Source organism: Chamaea fasciata, unplaced genomic scaffold (genome assembly GCF_029207755.1).
Source record: "Chamaea fasciata isolate MVZ Bird 193981 ecotype frontalis unplaced genomic scaffold, bChaFas1.0.hap1 SCAF_6, whole genome shotgun sequence".
Classification (NCBI taxonomy): domain Eukaryota; kingdom Metazoa; phylum Chordata; class Aves; order Passeriformes; family Sylviidae; genus Chamaea; species Chamaea fasciata.
Genome location: NW_027094091.1, coordinates 23,875,368 through 23,892,078, shown reverse-complemented (window position 1 = coordinate 23,892,078; position 16,711 = coordinate 23,875,368). Strand labels below are relative to the sequence as shown.

General features: G+C 34.4%; 1 protein-coding gene across 5 annotated transcripts in view; it reads left to right on the top strand.

Annotated features, from left to right (window-relative positions):
* Positions 1 to 16,711, top strand: part of ATP8A1 (ATPase phospholipid transporting 8A1) — a 104,206-nt gene that overhangs the window by 24,687 nt on the left and 62,808 nt on the right. For 3 of the 5 annotated variants that reach the window (XM_066185678.1, XM_066185674.1, XM_066185675.1), the window contains 8 exons: positions 154 to 281; positions 3,411 to 3,522; positions 4,331 to 4,496; positions 6,679 to 6,806; positions 9,535 to 9,612; positions 12,008 to 12,096; positions 12,619 to 12,663; positions 15,210 to 15,282. In XM_066185678.1, coding sequence (XP_066041775.1) covers positions 154 to 281; positions 3,411 to 3,522; positions 4,331 to 4,496; positions 6,679 to 6,806; positions 9,535 to 9,612; positions 12,008 to 12,096; positions 12,619 to 12,663; positions 15,210 to 15,282 — 819 coding nt within the window. The remainder of the gene's footprint in view (positions 1 to 153; positions 282 to 3,410; positions 3,523 to 4,330; positions 4,497 to 6,678; positions 6,807 to 9,534; positions 9,613 to 12,007; positions 12,097 to 12,618; positions 12,664 to 15,209; positions 15,283 to 16,711) is intronic. The other 2 variants (XM_066185677.1, XM_066185676.1) reach the window with 1 other exon arrangement.

Sequence of the window (16,711 nt, the reverse complement as noted above, 5' to 3'; positions counted from 1 at the left end):
CTGAGCTCTATGATGGATTATAACCATCTTGGTCATGGTATTTTCAGATTCCAAGGTGACCTTTTCACTGTAGCACCCAGTTACAACAGTAAAGTGTAGCTGGTCCATTTTGTTCCCATAGGGATAATTGTTTTAATATGTATTTGTTTACAGGGTTTGCCACTAACATCAGACATCAAGGACACAGAAAGCTTGATGCAACTCTCTGGCAGAATTGAGTGTGAGAGCCCAAACCGACATCTCTATGACTTTGTTGGAAACATCAGACTGGAAGGGCATGGGTACGTAAATACAAAAAAGAAGGTCTTGGGAGGTTCAGTGTAACAGTAGACAGCTGTGTGTTCTTAAACTACTGAAGTAAAAATATGAATAGTAAATCTTTTTAAATGTATTCTCTGCTAGACTTTACTCTTTTAAAAAACTAGAAGCATAAAACCGTACTTCCAGTGTCTACAATTTGAGTTGTTTTACTAGATGTCCTTCAGAAAGCATTAGGTAATAGAAGAGACTGCTAATCAAATTCTGACAGTTCTGTAATATGTACCTAGTGACTCACTTCTTAGGCATGTCATCTGTTACAGAAGCTGAATAGAAATAATTTCTTGTCTTTTTTTTTTTGATTGTTCTTTTCTTCCATTTGTCAAAGTGTGGAGTGGAATGGAGTCCATTGCTGTATCCCTCAAATCCTCTAGTTTGGTAGCTGAAAAATGTTTAATACCTTAGTTTACTTAAAGTATGTTCCTTTTAAAATAGAAAATGTGCACTTAAAATACACATGCTTGTGTAACTGCTTAAAAAAAATTATAAAATACTGAAATGCTTACCAAATACTGATACTCAGAATCCTCTGTGGATTCACAGAAGATTTATTGCTAGATCCAGAAGTACTGAGTCCTTCATTCCTAAAGATTTACAGTATTTCTTATTTATTTGATAGGTATTTATTTCCCCATATCCAATCTTGTTCATGTTTGTGGTTTTAGAGTGATACATATATTACAAACTAATTACTAAATACCTCTTTTTTTTCCCCCTTAATATTCCATTTTTTATTTACTGATTTCTTACAGATGCATTCCGGATTTTTCAGTCGCAAGAGTGTGGATCTATTATAATTCCACAGTACTTGTCATTAAGAAGAGAAAAACATTTACCTGTAATTCTTCTCTGAAGGTAATAGTTATAACAGATCCACACATTCATTCTTCCTCCCTGGCTAGAAGGAAAAACATACTTTCCTTTTTAATCTAATAATTTAATTTTAAAAATTTGATTAAAAATAAATATTGAATATGCTGATGGCTGTGATGCCTCAAGAATGTGTAGGAGGATGCCATCTGCTGGTCAAGAAATTTTTCATTTGAGAAATTCTGTTTTGGAATATTTTGCCTATAGTTTCTGTGCAGTAGGATAGTTCCAAAAGTGTGGGTCTAATATAATATTTACCTTCAGTGAAAAAGAATTGCAGGTAAGTAACTCTTTTTGGATCTTGGCCTTACTTCAACCTGAAAAATCAGGGATATGGTTTTTTTCTGCCCATAATAGAGGGAGTGCAAATTCATCTACTTGGTATTTAATTGTCCAGATCTTTAGACCTTCCTACCACATTATGTAGGTCCTCTCTTCTTTCAATTAATGTAAATCATTGGAGTGCCATAAATGTTGTATCTTGTTGACCTTTTCAGTCTTCTCTTTTTCCCTTCATGGGAGAGCAACTCAAAAAAAAATCTAAAAAAAAAAGGTTTTCTTTTTTTTCCTTTGCATACCCAGTATTTAGGGAGACAGAACACTATTACAGGTATTTTGCCTTTTGGCCAAATCAGTGAACTAAAAGAGGCAAAAGTTTTCTTGCTGTCCTCAGCCTTTGAGTGAGCTTACCCTTATCACCAAAGTGTGCAGCTCTTTATTATGCCTATGAGTATACAGAAGCATGTCAGTTTGGTTTTAGTCCATGAAATGAAATTAGCTAGAGAAAGGAGAAAAGTTCTCCTCTGTATGAACCTGTGTTTATATGATAAAGTTTATATGAACCTATGACTAGACAGTGGCTTGCCGAATGGTGAGGGGATTGTGAAGGTCAGATTCTGGTTATCCAGGCCTAAAGTATAAGTTTTCCTGAAGACATTCTTAAAATTTTGGATCAGAGTGAAGTATACTTGTTAACAAGAACATTTTGTTAAGTTTTCACACGTGTCTCAGAAATTACTGGCTCTTAATATACTCTCTGCCAGGAAAGTATTCTAAAAGCACGTTTCCTCACTGAGAACATCCCTTAGTGAATACAAACTAAGCGTGTTGCTTACATTCAGTAGTTATGTAAAATGCAAGAGAAATGAGATGTGCTGGATCTCAGTTTTAAGAAGGCTGAGGCTGGGAAATAAGACACTTGAGATCTCTTGTCAAGTCGTTGCATCATCACTTTATTAGAGTGGAGGGTGATCACAATGGTCAATATTTGTCACATGACACCTGGCAGATGTGGGCTTTCCATACCCTGACTGTACTCTTTGAGCTACCCAAAATGTTACTAAATATTGTGGCTTTTTCAGATGCTTTATATTTTATGTATCAGAGATACAGCTGCTCTCCTTAATCAGGAAATTTGTGATCTTAATAATGTGTTGGTTTCAAACAAGTAGAGATAGTAGTTTTAGGTAAGAATTCCAAACACTAGAGCACTTATGACAAGTGTGAACTACCACTTGGTATTTATAGAAAGAAAACTGCCAAAACAGGGCATGTTTTTCCATGACAAAGAGTAATAATTATATAAAAATTTTGCATTTTGAGAAAAACTTGACCTATATTATATGTATAAAGACAGCTGTCTGAATTTAAGACAATTAAGAGTTTCCCATGTGTTTTGAGGGTATGTTGCTCCTTTATTGCACACAGTTTTAAAAGAATAGCAGAACAAAATGTACCTGGTTTTCAGTTTAAAGAAGGCGCATGAAATATTACTGTGAATGTTAAATAACTGTGTTCATAAAAGATGGTTATTTCACTAGAAAAGTGGACTAAGTTGAGAGTTCACAAGATTATTTCATATGCAAATCAATTTGAAAATCAATTTTGTAAGAGATCATTTAGGAAAAAATTATAATAAATCACAGGAGAATTAGACATTTTTACTTTCAGTATGCTTGGTTAGTAGTACCATATCAAAATTAGTAGTCCATAATAAAAATAAAGTGGTAAGTAATATTTTTGAAAACTTAGTTTTAGCCTGGTTTTTATCTGTCAAGTTTTCTCTGTCAAAACTCCCAGAAAGTTAACTGTGAAAATTAGGTTCCTAACCTATTAACAATAATCATGTAAATTTTAAGAAATTAGTTTTAATAACTGCTGATTACATTTATTCATTGACATTGATTGGTTTAGTAGTAAAATGTAAAACTTTTTACTTCTAGTACTGTTCCATTGGGATCTGATCAGATTCTTCTACGAGGAGCTCAGTTGAGAAATACTCAGTGGGTTCATGGGATAGTTGTCTATACTGGACATGACACAAAACTTATGCAGGTTTGTCACTTGGATTTTGTCTGACCTGTCTTTTATTACCTTAATTTACCATTCTGTAGTACTGATACATGGCTTGATTCAATGTAGTACTAAAATGTCAGTAATAGAGCATCTTTCATATGAAATAAAAGTAGTAAAAATAAAGAAATTTCTTTTTATTTTAGTCACTTAGTCCCAAAGAAGTTTTTCTACTAGTAAGCATTTTTTATTGATTCTATCTTCTAACTTGAGCTTTGAAAACTCTTTATTAGCAAGTTCTCTTATCATAGTTTGTCTTTTTTTATTTTTGACTGCTCCTAAAACTGTCCTATTGTGGGGCTTTCTTTCAAGTACAAAGGTAATAACTCTTGTCAGAAAATGAAATGAGGAGGGAAGAGATGGAAATTACTTTGCCTAATGTGTTTTGAAATATTAGAATTGAAATGTACCTGTTGGGAAAAAAGAATTTCAGAATGGTCACTCATGCCTTATTTATTGCTTTTCTAATTTTTAAAATAGTTACTTGAAAAAGTGTATCTGTATTAGCAGCTGTCTTCTATTGCACTGACAAGGTGGATGTACATTAATTTTTAATGTTTACTGTTAACTATTGGTGTTAACTTCTTGTGACACAATTCTAAAGCTCCAGTTCATAATTTATAAGCCGCTTGTTCTGGGACTTTTAAAGTAAAAGAGTTAGGGCATTTATGATGTGGATTTTTTGGGGGGAATATTTGGAAAAGGATACAGTAACATGTAATTTGAAAAGCGAGAACTGTGTTACCTCATCTAATATTTAATAGCCACTGTTGGTTTTTGTCTTTTGCAGAATTCAACAAGTCCACCTCTTAAAATGTCTAATGTGGAACGAATTACAAATATTCAGATTTTGATTTTGTTCTGCATCCTTATTGCCATGTCTTTGATCTGCTCTATTGGTTCAGCTATATGGAACCGAAGGCATACTGGAAGAGACTGGTATCTTGATCTAAATTGTAAGATTTAAAATATTTTATTAATATTTTAGTGTTCGGTTGCCTTTCCTATTTGGAAAGGAGGATGATTACCTTCCCTTGCACAGTGATTTTTTTGTCAATCTCTATTGACTAAAGTCATTAGGCTAGGTATGTCACAGCAAGTATAAAATTTGCCTTGCTGTGCTGAGTTCTTGCTAAATTCAGGAAGGGTGAGATGACTTGTTTGTCTCTACTTCTTTCAGGCATTTTATTTCTGCAACTCAGCAAGGTCTGCATCAGCATTCCACTGGCATAAACAGTCAGCTTCCTAGACATCACACTGAAGCCTCTTTGAGCTGTTATCATTAGATTACCTTTAAAGCTGCAGTGATTTTCTGAATTTTGCAACTTGTTTGTCTTAGGAAGTGATGCTGTGGCTTTGTAATTTTTACTGTATAGGGCTTTAACTAATTAATATCAAAAGTTAATAGACTCCTCCTAAAGAAGATAAAAGAGGCACGAGAGGTCTCATCTAACATACTCAACTGGGCAGCTGTACATAAGGTGGATGCAGGGCAGTGTGATGTTACACAGGCCTTCACAGCAACATGTAACATACTAACAGAGTCTGACCTTCTCTGCAGAAACAAGATTTTAAAGTTTTCATGCATATACTTTGCAGTCAATTATTCATGGTTTCAGAATTTCTTAGGGCCTTTTTGACTTAGGCAGAACCAGAACTGAAACAAGGCTCCTGAGAACAAAGCGTCTGAAGGTAATCAGTAAAGAGGGGTTTGGGGGGATTTTGGTAAGTTCTAAAAGAAAAATCTAGAAGTTCTGATTTGAAGGCACTCCTAAAGTTTCTGTGTCTACATTTATGATGAACTCTGCTTCCCTTGTTTTAATGCTGAGAGAGAAACTTTTTTTTTTTAATTAAGAAACTTAACTTTCATGTTTTCGAAGTGAGGTAAGAAAAAGTGAACTAGTTCATAGAATATTGACGATTTTCAGTAATATCAAAGAAGGACATTAGATGTGCTTCATCTATGCATTTTTTTTCTTTTCTGAGAAATAGAAAACTTTTAAGAATATGGTGGCTATTATATGGTTAACACCATGTAATGAAGAAGTTCATAAATTGTTGTTATTCCTGTAAAACGAAACATGAAATAGTGGCCATTCATATTTTAGTTTGTGTGTTCTTGACTGATTATCCATGTCAGTTTATTTTCTGATATATATCCATTGATTAAATGAAATTGTTTTGGGTTTTGTATAGTATGTCCTTTAAGGCTGTATTTAGCACATAATTGTTCTGATGCCAGATGTTTTTAATATGTAAGAAGCATTTTATTGCCCTTTTCCCTTAGTTATTTAATTTTTTAGCTCCCTGGTCTTTTAGACAAGTACTTCATTTGATGCAGGAATTGATACTAATGAAAGTCTCCAAAACCTTCTTTCCTGGATCTTACAGTAACAACCAAGTCCACCTTGGACAGACAGTGGAAACCTATCTGAGGCTGTTTTTCTTTGAGATACCTTGAATACAGCTAGGCAGGCTCCATCTTCTACCCTTTTGCTGTATTGCACAGCAGACTTTCCCATTCTCATCTTCTCTGAGGTGCTACCGCTAGAGTTATCTTTAAAAGAAGAACTTAAAACTTTAAAGGAAAAGGTAGTATAAAACTACTTCTTTCATATGTTAATATTCACATTTCCAGTTTAGACCTTTCATTAAACTCTCTAATTTCATATCTTCCTTTTATGGGGTGTGATTTTACCTCTTTCATAGCATTTTGCTCTGTCAAGGGAGAGTATATGATTATGTGAAGGTGGATGGAGAAAAAATTCATTTCACTATATATTTCCCCTTTCAAAATATAAAACTGTAATATTTTGAGTTTAGAACTTGGTTGCATATATAGATATTCCCAGATTTTGATATTAAAATGTAGCAAAAGAGGGAATGGATGGTAAATTTGCTCTTCAGAAATTGGAGATGATTGCAAAGATTGCTGAATTTTAACTCCACTATTATAATAGAGATCCTAAACTCTGAGGAATTTCTTATCTGTATGCAAGTGATACTGTAATTAATTCCAAAGATTCTTCTTAGAGCACTTTAAAATTCAGCTAATTATGCAATATTTTAAATACACTACATTTATATATTTCTAACTACAGTCTCAAATATTTATTTGATTACTTTGTTTTTTGGCAGATGGTGGAGCAAGCAACTTCGGATTGAATTTCCTGACTTTTATCATTCTCTTCAATAATCTTATTCCAATCAGCTTGTTGGTTACACTTGAAGTCGTTAAATTTATCCAGGCATATTTCATAAATTGGGTAAATATTATTTTTATAATATGCATTGATTTCTAAAACCAAGTGGTTCACAAGTAAGTGAAATGATGGATTGCTTGCCTATGTATACATTTTTTTCAGACTTTTTCTAAATGCTGTTTATTTATTATTAGTAGTATCTGAGGAGGTAATAATAAATTATTTCATTTAGTTATGAATTAATAACTTATAGCTGCACCAGATTGGTTTTTGGAGCATGTTTGTTGTGATCCACTAATTGCAGAGGAGCAAAGTGAGCCAAGTGAGCCGTCTGTGGATTGCAGACAGAAACTTCATGTTCGAATATTCCCCAAAACAGGGGGAAATTATTCATTAAAATGAAACGAGTTTAAATGTTGATACCAAAAAATGGATACATTTTATTTAACAGTAAATGAAAGAGAAAGAAGGAAATAGAAAAAGAGGGTGGGGGGACAGGAAGAGTGAGAGAGATAGATTAAATAGAAATATATTCACCCCTCTATGGGTTCCAATGACGTGTCATTGGTCCTCTCCATCTGGTCTTCTTGGTGGTGAGGGTGCACTTCCAAAAGGCATAGAATTCAAAGGATTAATATTTAATTAACCAGCCTGGTTTGGTCCACATGGAAACATCCAGGGCAAGTTTGACACTGTCTCTGGCAAGACTCTGGATCGCTTGCCTCATTTTGCATCACGTGCAGTGCTCTGAGGCAAGGCCTTAGGAATGAGTCTGGGGAGCACTTTGGGGGTCTTTGATGATTGTGACAACCCCTCAGATGCCCGTCACATCAATGTCCTGTGGATTTGGCTTTCCTGGGGTGGTGGGGGTTTGTTTCAAGGCTGAGCCATTTTGTGTGATGGAGGATGAGTGTTCACTACCTCTGACCAGAGGTTGCACCACACACCCAGGTCCCTCATCCTCCTCCCTTGGTGGTGGGGGGAGTCTGTGCAAACCTGGCAGCAGGAGATAAGATTGAGAGCTAAGGCCTTCCCCAGCCCAAAGGTAGGGAGGGATGATTTTTGGGACAGCTGCTGAGGGCATGGCCCTCCTGTGGATGCTCTCCCAGCCTTATCTGTTTCTTCCCAGATGTGAGGTGATCGAACAAAAGTGTCACTTTATCTTACCTCAGGTTCTCTTAGGCTGCTTGACTCACAGTCCAAGGTTTCACTCAGGGGGCCCATTCAAGGTGGGCTTTGGTGATGCAGCTTTTCACATCAGTGTTTAAGCCATGAACTAAAATATTTCAGTCTCTGGCAGTGGTTTTGTGCTTTTTACTTTCTCATTATTGATATTCAGGTATCAGCTTCATTCAGAATGATCAGAAGAATGTGTTTTGCAGTGCTGGGGAGTTTTGGCCAGTTTCATATTTTCTTTCCAGACTTTGACATTGTGCTTTGGCATTTTGCTTATTTTTTTTTTCCAAGCACAACTCTAGTTTAATGGAGTGGGGTTTATTGTACAAAGGCAGTGTCTGCTAGTATTATCCCTTATGAATATATATAAAGATCATGTTGGCATCCTTTAATTATTTTTTTCTTAATGAATTAGTGGGGAATATGAAGAGTTTACTGTTTGATACAACAGAGGTGGGAGTGAGCTATTTTCCTTAAACCCATATAAACATGTCTTTCATTTTTCCATTTTTTTCCAAAGGTAAATTTATCATAGCATTCTGAACACTTTAATCTGATTCCTTGATCAAATGTGTGAAATAGATTTGTAAGTGTGAAATATGTCATGGACATGAATGCATATGAAGTAGCAGGTGAAACATATGCTTTATTTTAAAAGTTAAATACTTTTGTGAGCAGTCAGTTGGTTTCGATTTCTTAATTTTTTTGTGCTGTAAAACAAATTGTTGACAAATTGGAGAATGTAATTAAATTCTTCCTTAATTGTCTGTATTTTAAAATAAATACTCAACAAAGACCCATCTTGAATGCTTAGATTGTCACTGTTTATACAAGAAATCAGAAAGGCAGTTTTAACTTCTCTTCCTGACCCAGTTTCTCATTATGAGGGATTAGTTGCCTTTAATTTATCCTTATCTGGGACTCTGGACATTTATCTTAAGTAATATTTCTCTTTGTGTGTAGATTATATTTGTATGGAGCAGTTGGTCGTCTGCAATTTTTTGTACAATGTTATCATGTTTGACAATGTTTTAATCTTTTACTGTATTTAAAAACAAACTCTGGTATTTATTTAACAAGTAAGAGGAAAAGGACTCACTGCATGTGAATTGTATCTTACATTTATTGTGTACTCTCAAATTTACCTTCATGTTTTTATCTCGACATATATTTATCTTGCTCTTTAGAAATGACTGGTTGTGCATAGAATAGAATAGAATACAGTACAACAGAATACAATACAATACAATACAATACAATACAATACAATACAATACAATACTCAGTACGAGTGACTTCTCCCTAAAAGTCACAGTGTAGTATTTCTGCTTGTTGCTGAAGTCATTTTAAATATGTGGGTCAACAGTTTTTCAATAATACTGGTCACTAGAAATAATCTGAGCAAAATCACCCATGAGAAAATCTTATTTCTTCTGGGGACTCTTGGAAATGATCTGCTAGTGTCTGTGGCTTCCCATGTTGAAGCAATCTTAGGTATATCTGTTCACGTTTGGTCTTTTCTTCTACACTTAACTTCTCTATTTATGTGCTAGATTGTTTTTAAGAAGTTCTGGAAGACTGATTTTTAAATATATGTACTTTTTCTTATCTCTAGGACATAGACATGCACTATGAACCTACGGACACTGCTGCAATGGCTCGTACTTCCAATCTCAATGAAGAACTTGGACAGGTAGATAAAAGAATTACTGGTTCTAACTCTGTATTGAAATTATTCATGTGAGGATTTATTTAAAAATATATATATATTCTTGCTTTAGTATTTGCTTTTTTCTGTTCTATCTTTTGTCGGCTATTTTTTGCATTGTCAGCAAATTAAAACCAGTATTGCATGAACAATCTCTGTATCAATGTGCATGTGGTAATCATGGAAGATTGAAGTGTATCAAAGTTACAAAATGCAAGGAATTTTGAGTATTAAAGCTCTCTGTGGCACAAAAGTTCGTCTCAATATATACACTTATTATAATGTGTGTCTTCAGTATGTCTTTATTTTCACATGCTTTGTATTCCTCACAAGAGACGGTACCTTAGGTTTAAATCACAGTTCTATACATGTCCTCTTTTCTTGCCACTAAAGACTGGGAGCTGTGAATGGAATGGGGGTTCATGGTTGAAGTAAACCCTGGAAATTTGGGCTTAATTCTTCTTTGTGCTTTGATGTTCTCATTTAATACTATAAAATCAGTTTGACTTGTCACAAGGCATCACTTGTTATATGTTATTCATAATTAGGAAGAATGACTTAGTATAAGTGTGCCTGGGGCAGAGGGTGTGCTTCTAGAAGAGCTAGAGGTGATATTTGCTCTTTCAGTCAATTGTATTTGCAGTCTGACTTTAAAAACATGCTAAACTTTCTGGTACACTGGTGGTGAGCAACCCTTGCTGTGGAAAATAAATTACATGCTCATTTAATTGGATTGTATTATGAACACAAGTATGTATGTACTTGCATTTCCTAACCTAGAAGCTTTCATAACTAATTCTTTACTCTATTGCATAGAAATACAAAAGTTGTCTCTGGCTTTCCAAAACCAACAAAAAATAACTTGGTTTTAGCCATATAGCAAAGCAGTCCTAGGGACTAATACTGAAGAGAGGTGCCTTTTGGAAAAACAGGTTGAAGGTTAACATGTTCTATGACTGGTCCACATAGAGGAGTACAGAGCCGTTGTCCACTGCGTTTAACATGTATGTGCAGAAAATTTTGTTCTTTACCTGACTTTAAAGGGGAGTACAAGCTCCTCTAGTGGGGAAGAGTCTTTGTTGAATCTTAATTTCCTTCAGTTTCATTTTACACTATCTGTTTTTTGTATTTATGCAGCTAGTTTGTTATTCACATTCCCAGACACATTCTTTCCTTTTGACTTCAGTGGTTTTTGTATTCATTTCTTAGGATTCTCATTAAATTCTCCTTCACCATCAAGAGCTAGTCAGGCTTCTTGGGATTTCCACTTTCAATTTTTTGACAGATTCTTAGTTTGTGCAGAGTTTTGTAGGGAGACCAAAGGACTCTGCTAAAAAGAACAGGTTTCTTTGAAGTATATGAGGGTTTCACATAATGAAGAAATTTCCCCCAAGAAATCTTCACATTTGAAGAAAGGCAAAACTTTGGTGTTGGGAAAAAAAGGTTGAATTTTCTTAGCTGCAATTCCCACTTTCCCATTGTGCCCACACTCAAAAAAATTTATACAATTTAGAGCATAAACCTGACACAGAAACATTTCTTGTAACTGCTGATTTAGCTAAGGCATAGTTCCTCAGAAACTTTTTTACTAATACATGGCTTTATTAGTCCTAGGTATAATGTAGTTAATTCCTAATTAAGAATCCTATGTAATTTTTTTAATTAGAAATCAATTTTAATTAACTGAAGTTTACCTGTGGCTCACAGAACTTTTGGTTCATCACAGATGACCTCATTTCTTCTTATATTAACTTTTTTCTTAAGGTTAGGTTTAAACAAAACTTAAAAATATCACAGGTTCATGTGCTTCAGCTTTGAATTTCGCAATGCTTTATCTAGTAGTTTTTGGAACAGAACGGTTTATAATGCTAGGGAAATAGGACATCTAGAGTAAGTAGAAAGGAATGTATTTCTCCTTTTCCTGTTATTTGGCATTTCTGAACTGTTGTGCTTTTACTGACATTTTGGCTTTAAGAAGGTATTTCTATGTCAAAAAGATTTGTTTAGAAATGCATATAGATACTTTTCTTACCATATTGCTTTCTGTCCAAAGTTTAATATTTTACTGGCAGAGTCATTGGTCTTCACTAGTTTCTTGTGCTTCAACAAAATATAGAATGAGGGATGGTTAGGTACACCACCGTGCACTGAACAAAGTGTAAGTGTCCTGACATCTCAATAGATTGATTTCTTTGGAAATGGGCGTAAAGGATGTGCATCTGCCAGATTTATGTATTGTTGTTGTTGTTGGCTTTTTTCTATAAACTGTGAAAATTGCAGTACAGGTAAAAATATTTCATATGTTGATAGTCATGAAATGTACTGGATATGTCACTAACTGCTGAATGTTGATGTATAATGGATTTTATCATTCATTTAGGTCAAATACATATTTTCTGACAAAACGGGTACCCTGACATGCAATGTCATGCAATTTAAGAAGTGTACGGTAGCAGGAATTGCATATGGGTAGGTACTTTTATATACTTCCTCATCTATGTTCCTCTGCCTGTCCATATGTACACATGCATTAATACTGACTTTAAAATATACTTATATCTGAAAATATCTATAACTCAGCTTTTTGGGACTATAAAATGTTACTCATAAGAGATAGGATCACTTCTGTCATGACATCTCTTTTTGCAAAGAGGAACAAAAGTAAAGTTGAGATACCACAGGCTTTCTGCTGTAAGGCAACTTCAGTATGCATGTTTTTGCCATAATTTACCCTGTTTAATATTGTTACAAACAAAAGCCTGAGTGAGACTTGCAAAAACTTGATTTGTTATAGTTTATGAAGTCTCAATAGAAAGACCGTATTTTTTCAATTTTCATTGCTATCTAGGCACTAGCAAAACAGTTGCAAAACAGGTTTTTTTATCATTTTGTTTTGTTAACTGACTACTTTTTTAACACACGATCCAATTTTCTTGCATTTGTGATTCTTTCTCCTCTCCTTGTTCTATTTTTCCCTTGCTTCTTGTGCAGCCATTGCCCTGAGCCTGAGGATTTTAGTGTTCCTTCAGATGACTGGTAAGCTCTAAAAATCATTTAGCTTCTGCTGTTTCTTGAAGATTCAGGTTTAAGAATACTGAGCAATAGATTTAGAGATGGAGCTAAATGTGAGATAGTTTAGTGCTCAGAAGTTATTTCAGCATTGTATTCACGCAGACTGACGATCTTACACAGTTAGGCCATCCAAATTCTGTGGCAATTAGTTTGCATACTCTGGAATAGAATCTCTAATAGGGTCCCTGAGATATAGTGAATGCAGTCATTCTACTGGCAGTCCTGGTGCAATTCAAAAGTACTTATTGGAGAGAAAATTTTGTCTTTTATTACATATCTGGTACTATGGTAACTTCAACCAAACTTTTCTACTGTTAGTCTGTAATATGTTAATAATAATCAATAATATGTTTAGAAAAAAAAATCCATGTTTGAGACTGAAAAATATGTAATGTTATTGTTGCTATTTTACTTCCTACAGATAGAGTAGTAGCACTGCATAGTTCTTAACTACAACGGAGATAAGAGCACCCAAACACACTTGGGACTAACATTAATGTCTTAATGGGGGCTTCCAGAAAGAAAAGTCCTGGCTTCCTTTCTGCTGTCATCTACATGAAGCCTTGTGCTTGTTCATCATACTTTCTTAAACTAAATATTTGCAATACCATTCAAAATACGCTCAGATACATCAGAGAAATAAATGTCATTTATAGTCTTTAAATTATCACTATTTTAATTGTTGAAAGTGACAAGAAGACAGTCTTGCACAAAATTGGCATGTGTTGTCATCTTTTGTTTAAAACATTTGAAGAAAGTCTTTGCTAAATTAACATTAATAATTTTTTTGTTTAGATCGAAAAAGAAACAAACCCTGCAAAATTCCTCCTGCAACACATAAAATGTAGTACACTGCACTCCCCAAAATCTTACCTGACCTGAATATCATCGTTTGATGTAGAAGGAAAATGTTTCCTAAAGATGTATAAGTGTGCTTAACTGCATACAAGTAATGTCATTAAAACAATGCAGTGCTTACATGAAATTAAGCATGCTTGCTTATAAGCCATTAATGAAAAAAGAGTGGCTTTGACTTACATATATATCTTTACGAGCCCATCTGAAATGGATAGTAGTTTAAAAAAAAAAAAAAACAACCCAAAACTTCTATACGCAAAGAATATATTAGAAACCCTTATAAAATATGATGCTTGAAATTTCTTGGTGTATAAATCTATTGCAATTAATAAAAACTGTTTGTACCAGTAACATTTCTAGCCCTAACATGACTAATATACTAAATCCCAAATCTTTAATATCTTTTTTTTTTAATTAAAAAGAATTGTTTTCCACTTGGTTGCAACTTACACCTGCAAATATTTCTCCGTATTTTAGCACTGAGAATCTGGAAAATTTATATCAGAAAGCTTAAAGCAAACAAAGTGTAAAGCTTAGACTCTAAACAAATACAATGTGTCTGAAGGTGTTAATATGTGGCACTTCAAGATCTATTTGCTTTGCATAAGTCATGGTGAAGAAGAGTGCTTCAGATTATTCACTTTAATTATAGTTAGAAAAAGTAGTCCTTGCATGGCTGTACAGAGGAGGTTCTGCATTTTATATTCCTCCATGGTAGTTACTGCAGGACTAGAACAGCTCACTTTTGGTTTTCATAGAGAATCTTTAGACTGCCTTTGATGTATATGGCTTATTCTTCAACTTAAGTCACCAAAGGTATTTATTATTTTGTAAGATTATGTAATCCAAAGCAAGACCCAAAGTAAATGAAAAAATAAAATCTTTCAATTAGAGTCACTTTTCAGCACTGTTTTGTTTCATTCAAATTCAAAGTCATCTATATGGTCTTAATACTTAGCTGTAGTATTAAGCTGTAGTCAGCTGCAGTAACAAATCTTCCTAGAATTGTCTACATTTTTGAGCTCTCACATTCAGACAGAATATTTGTACAATTTGGGAGATGTTAGTGTATGAGTCTATTTCTCCAGAACCATCTCCTTGCATTTCTTAAGTCTGTACTTCACCATTGTTGTTGTGTCTTTATCTTTCAATTTCAAATGTTTCTTTTTGATCATAAGTAATGGAAAGCAAGCCCTCTGCATGCAGACTTCTCTGATGTCTGAGCTCACTTGTTTACCTCTTTCCAGACTGGCTTTTCTGCAAACATTTAGAAACTTATCCCAAAACTGCTAATTTCTTGGTCAAATGTAATCTCTTTGGGTATACATATTTTTTGTGTCCATCATATAATCTCATCCTAGAGATCAGAAGACAAGAAGCTTCCGTCTTACATTGTGGATATATTTTTGCTTCATTATCTAAATTCAGCAGAGAAACTTTGCTGGATTTAATCGTATTTATATAAAACAAGGTTTCTTTGTATTAAATAAACTTTGGAAATGTGAAACGAGTACCTTTTCAATTCTTTTTCTCACAATACATGATTGCAGCCTTTCTTTTAGCAGCTATAGCCCAAAACTTGTGTTTGGATCATTTGTATATTACCCGTTAAAATCATGCTAAGAATGATCTCTTTTTTTACTCATTTCCAGGCAAGGCCCACAAAATGGAGAAGAAAAAACATTTAGTGACATATCATTACTGGAGAATCTTCAGAACGACCATGTAAGTTATGTAGAAGCAATTATCATTGTTTTGTGAGATGAAACCATTGCTTCCACTAATTCAAAAGGTTATGACCTTTGTGAGAAAATAAATTGTGTATTTATACAAAATCAGCATGACCTCATGAATACTTTTGTAATTGTTGCTGATATATGTTCATTAGATCCCACCCCTTTTTTCTCTCCTCCTTTTTTGTTTTGATGCTATCGTTCAGATGTTGAGTTTGAAGCAGTCTTGTGTTCTTCTTTCTCTGGGTGTTTTACTGGTTCTCGTGCTGTTCAGATGATGTCATGGCATGCATTAAAGCTTTCAGGATAAGCCAAGTTAATTTACATCCTGAAATGACTTACCTGGCCTTGGACAGGAGTCAGGAGTTAACTGTATGCATTGGATTTATGTGCTTCCATGAGGTTAGATCTTCCATGAGGTTAGATCTTCAGATGATGAGATGCAAGAGGCATTTTGGAGGCTGATTTTGCCCCAAAGAGACAATACATTTCTCGGGAAATTGCAAGTTATTCATGATCTGATTAAGAAACAGTGCCATCATTACCACTTAATGCTTTTTGTTTGTACAAGAGATTTTTTTACCTCGTCATAGCCAACACCTACTTTAAACAGTGTATTTGTTTGTTCTCTTTTTGAACAGTGTAAGTAAATTGCTCTTTTCTTTTCTTAAATTTTGTCCTTCCAGGTGGCTAGTTCCAGCTTAACTGACAGACAGTAAAGCATCTTTTTCTTACAAATGGGGCAGTCTTTAATGTTAGACAGCTGAGAGCAATTCTAAAGTGTGTCTAAAGCAAAGGGGACCCTTATACTTAGCTGCACAGGCCATTTATATTTACAGTGCTAGTAACAGGGAGTGTGGCATATTTGGAAAGAGGGATCAACTATTACTGCTCTTATTGAAGTGTCCCTGGTGTGCAATTGTTGAATCTTCAATGTTTTCTGGTAGATATGTAGTATTAAGTAAATCTAATATGAGCATGCAAGCTATAAAAATGTGTTTGTGTGAATCTTAAAAAGCCAGGTACACATTCAAAGAGAGGTTTCAACACTGTATTTTAAATCTATTTTGAAGTGCTTTGGAAAAGAATTTGTAATTCAGCTTTCTGAATACATCTTAGAGGATCTGGGGACCGTCCATGGAGGAGAATAACAACATGCTCACATTAGTGTTTCTGCACTACAGAATTGAATTAGGTTTTCAGAGATTAGTGCATTTTATAGAGTAATTGTAATGTTATTCTTAGTCTACTACAAATCTGAAATACCATAAATATGCTACAAGAAACCCTCTAGTTGAGGTGGCAGCTGCTTTAAGCTCAGGGAAATTCTGGGGTTTCATTTAAACAGCCATTTAGGAGTCAGTTCATTCATTTTGAAAATGCCAGCTGTAGTAATAAGGTTCTTAGCTGAATTTGTCAAG